The sequence below is a fragment of the Lipotes vexillifer genome, unplaced genomic scaffold (assembly GCF_000442215.2).
Source record: "Lipotes vexillifer unplaced genomic scaffold, Lipotes_vexillifer_v1.1 scaffold1129, whole genome shotgun sequence".
NCBI classification, from domain to species: Eukaryota; Metazoa; Chordata; class Mammalia; order Artiodactyla; family Lipotidae; genus Lipotes; species Lipotes vexillifer.
The window spans coordinates 987,753-990,318 of NW_006789022.1; the positions used below are offsets into that span (position 1 = coordinate 987,753).

At 62.1% G+C, this 2,566-nt stretch overlaps 1 protein-coding gene across 1 annotated transcript in view; it reads right to left on the minus strand.

Moving 5' to 3' along the window:
- Positions 1–768: 768 nt before the first annotated feature.
- Positions 769–2,566, minus strand: part of OVOL1 (ovo like transcriptional repressor 1) — a 9,577-nt gene continuing 7,779 nt past the window's right edge. The window contains exons 3-4 of the mRNA XM_007461982.1: positions 1,253–1,442; positions 769–1,065 (exon numbers count right to left, since the gene is read on the minus strand). Coding sequence (XP_007462044.1) covers positions 770–1,065; positions 1,253–1,442 — 486 coding nt within the window. The 3' untranslated portion in view covers position 769. The remainder of the gene's footprint in view (positions 1,066–1,252; positions 1,443–2,566) is intronic.

Here is a 2,566-nt window from a genome sequence, read left to right on the forward strand (position 1 = left end):
CCCCAGAGCCAAGGCGCAGAGGAGGCGTGAAACGTCCAGGATAAATAGAACTGCGTGGGGAGGAGAGAAGCCAGCTCCACCCTCTCTTAAAACAGTCGCCATCGGCACCAAAAATATATTACTATCTGTACATATGTCATCTTTTAAAAAAGGAAATAAAACCTCCTTGGCACCTTGTAGTTGATTTCTTAAAAATGAGGTGATATATGGCAAGGCCTCCCGCGTGCGCGCACGTCCACGGCTGTGCACACGCGTGCATCTCCCTGTCGAAGAGCAGCGCCCCGCAGCGCCTCTGCAGCCCTGAGCGCGAGGAACATGGCCGGGCGGGCCGTTGCCAGCTCCTGCACAGCTGTTGTTTGCAGGGGTGCCCTCTGCCAGGGCGCCTGACTCTGCCGTCCACGGGGGACCAGCAGCCCCCCATCCCCCCGCTGCTCCAGAAGCAGAGGACAACAGGATCGCCCTCACGTACCTCCTCTGGGAAGGAAGTCCTGTCTCTGGACCCGAGCTGCTTCAAACTGAAGGCAGCCCTGGCCCGCCCCGCCCCGCCCCACACTTACACACGTCTGCCGGGGCTCAGAGCGGCCTCTGCCCGCCAAACACCGACGCAAATGCGAGCAGAGGTCAGCACCGGCCTGAGTGAGCACGCGTGCCCGCGGGCTCCAGGCCTGGTCAACGGCACTCCAGCAGGAGGCCGCAGAGGGCGGGCTGGCCGGGTGGCAGGGAGGCGGCCCTCGCCTTCTCAGGGCTGCCCAGGCCGGGGCACCACTGCTTAGAGGTGGTGACTGCTCTGCAGCAGGGAGGTGACGGTGTCCTGCAGGGCCATGGCCACCTTCTTGGAGGTCTTGCGCAGCAGCGGGCTGTCAGGGTGGCGCTCCTTCAGGTGCAGGACGTGGCCCTCCTGGCTCTCGGACGTGCAGCCACACTCCTCGCACACGTACAGCTTGGCCCGCCGCTCCTTGTACGCGTACTTCTGCTGCACGCCATGGATCTTCTTGAGATGAGACTCCAGAGAGCAGCGCTGCGTGAAGGCCTTGTCACACAGGCTGCATTTGTAGGGCCGCACTCCTGCGGGGAGGGCAGTGCTGGCATCAGGGACCCGACTCTGCGGCAGAGGAGCGCCCGGAGGCCCGCCCGACTCCAGCTCCCCAGCGAGCCGCGGAGGGCATCCGCCCAGAGCTCCCAGGCCCCCCAGGGCCCAGGACAGCAGTGCAGCGGCCGCGGCCACGGCCTCCGCCGGGCGGGCTTCTCTTACCGGTGTGGGTGCGCACGTGCCTCTTCAGGTCGAAGGTGTCATTGAAGCCCTTCCCGCAGTAGGTGCAGAGGTGCCTCTTGACGTCGTTGTGACACTTCATGTGGCGATTCAGCATGCGCTGGTACGTGAAGGCCTTCTGGCAGATGTGGCAGGTGAAGAGGTCTCCACTGGGAGTGTCCCCCAGCGTCACCTGTGGGCGAGGACGGGGCTTGTGACGGACACCCAGGAGTTGGGGCTGCAGGTGGCAGACTGCGAGGACCCACACACCAGCCCCCAGCCACGTGAGGAGGGCGGTGCCCACCCCAGAGGCCATACCTCTGTGCCGCTGGCTCCCAGAGGTCTGGTGGTGGAGCTGGAAGGAAGGTCCGCCTCCTGTTGGGCTCCTGAGTCTCTGTGCAGGGCTGCCACCCAGCCCCTTCCTTACCACCTCTAGAGATGGGTGGCCAGCTCCCCACAGAAACAGCCTGATTCAGTAACTCTACCTGTTAGAAAGTTCTCCCTTCACTGAGCCCAAATCTTTCTCTGTAGTTTCTGCCCTCTGTTCCCATTCTACGCCTTAGGACAGGGAAGAGTGCCCACGACGCGGTCTCCGTGCAGCCTTCCCAGGCTGAGGCCACCACTGGGAGCCTGGAGTCCCCTTGAAGGCCAGCCCCGCCCCTGGCCTTACTTGAGCCTGACGTGGTCTGGTCTGAGTCCCTTTGCCACCCTGATGACTCTCTTATAAACATTTTTCATTTTCTTTGTAATTATGGAACAGCTGTTCAGAAGTGGAGACGTGGTCTCAACGCCCTACCTCTGTGAATGTTCAGAGGTTACTTGTGCTTTGTGGTGGCCTTGTCGCTGGCCGCTCCTCCCGAGCTCCCTGGGCACCGGGTGCACCCCATCACCCCATGCCTCCTGGCACCGGGTAAATGCCTTGCTGCTAGCTAATCAAGCCCTTTGGGGTCAGGACTCGCTCCTCTGGCACATCTGCTGTCCTGTGCCCCCTGCTCTCTCTCCATGCGCTCCCTAGCCACTGGGATTAAGGGGTGGGAGGAAGGGCCCTCGCGGATCAGGGACACTGTGTCCGCTCCCCAGCCAACTGGCCAGCACATGTCTTGGCGATTCCCCTCTGGTTACAACATGTGGCCTCCGCAGGTAAGAGAGGCGGGAACAGCATTGCACGGCCAGTTTTCTTCAGTCTTTTGGCTCATAGGAAAGCTCCACGGGAGCCCTTCCCCTAGATGACTGCTTCCAGATCCCGGAGCTTTCAGGAATGCAGGCCCAGCCAGAGACAGCCCTGATGTTTGCACGCTGGAAAGCAGGGGCATTCCT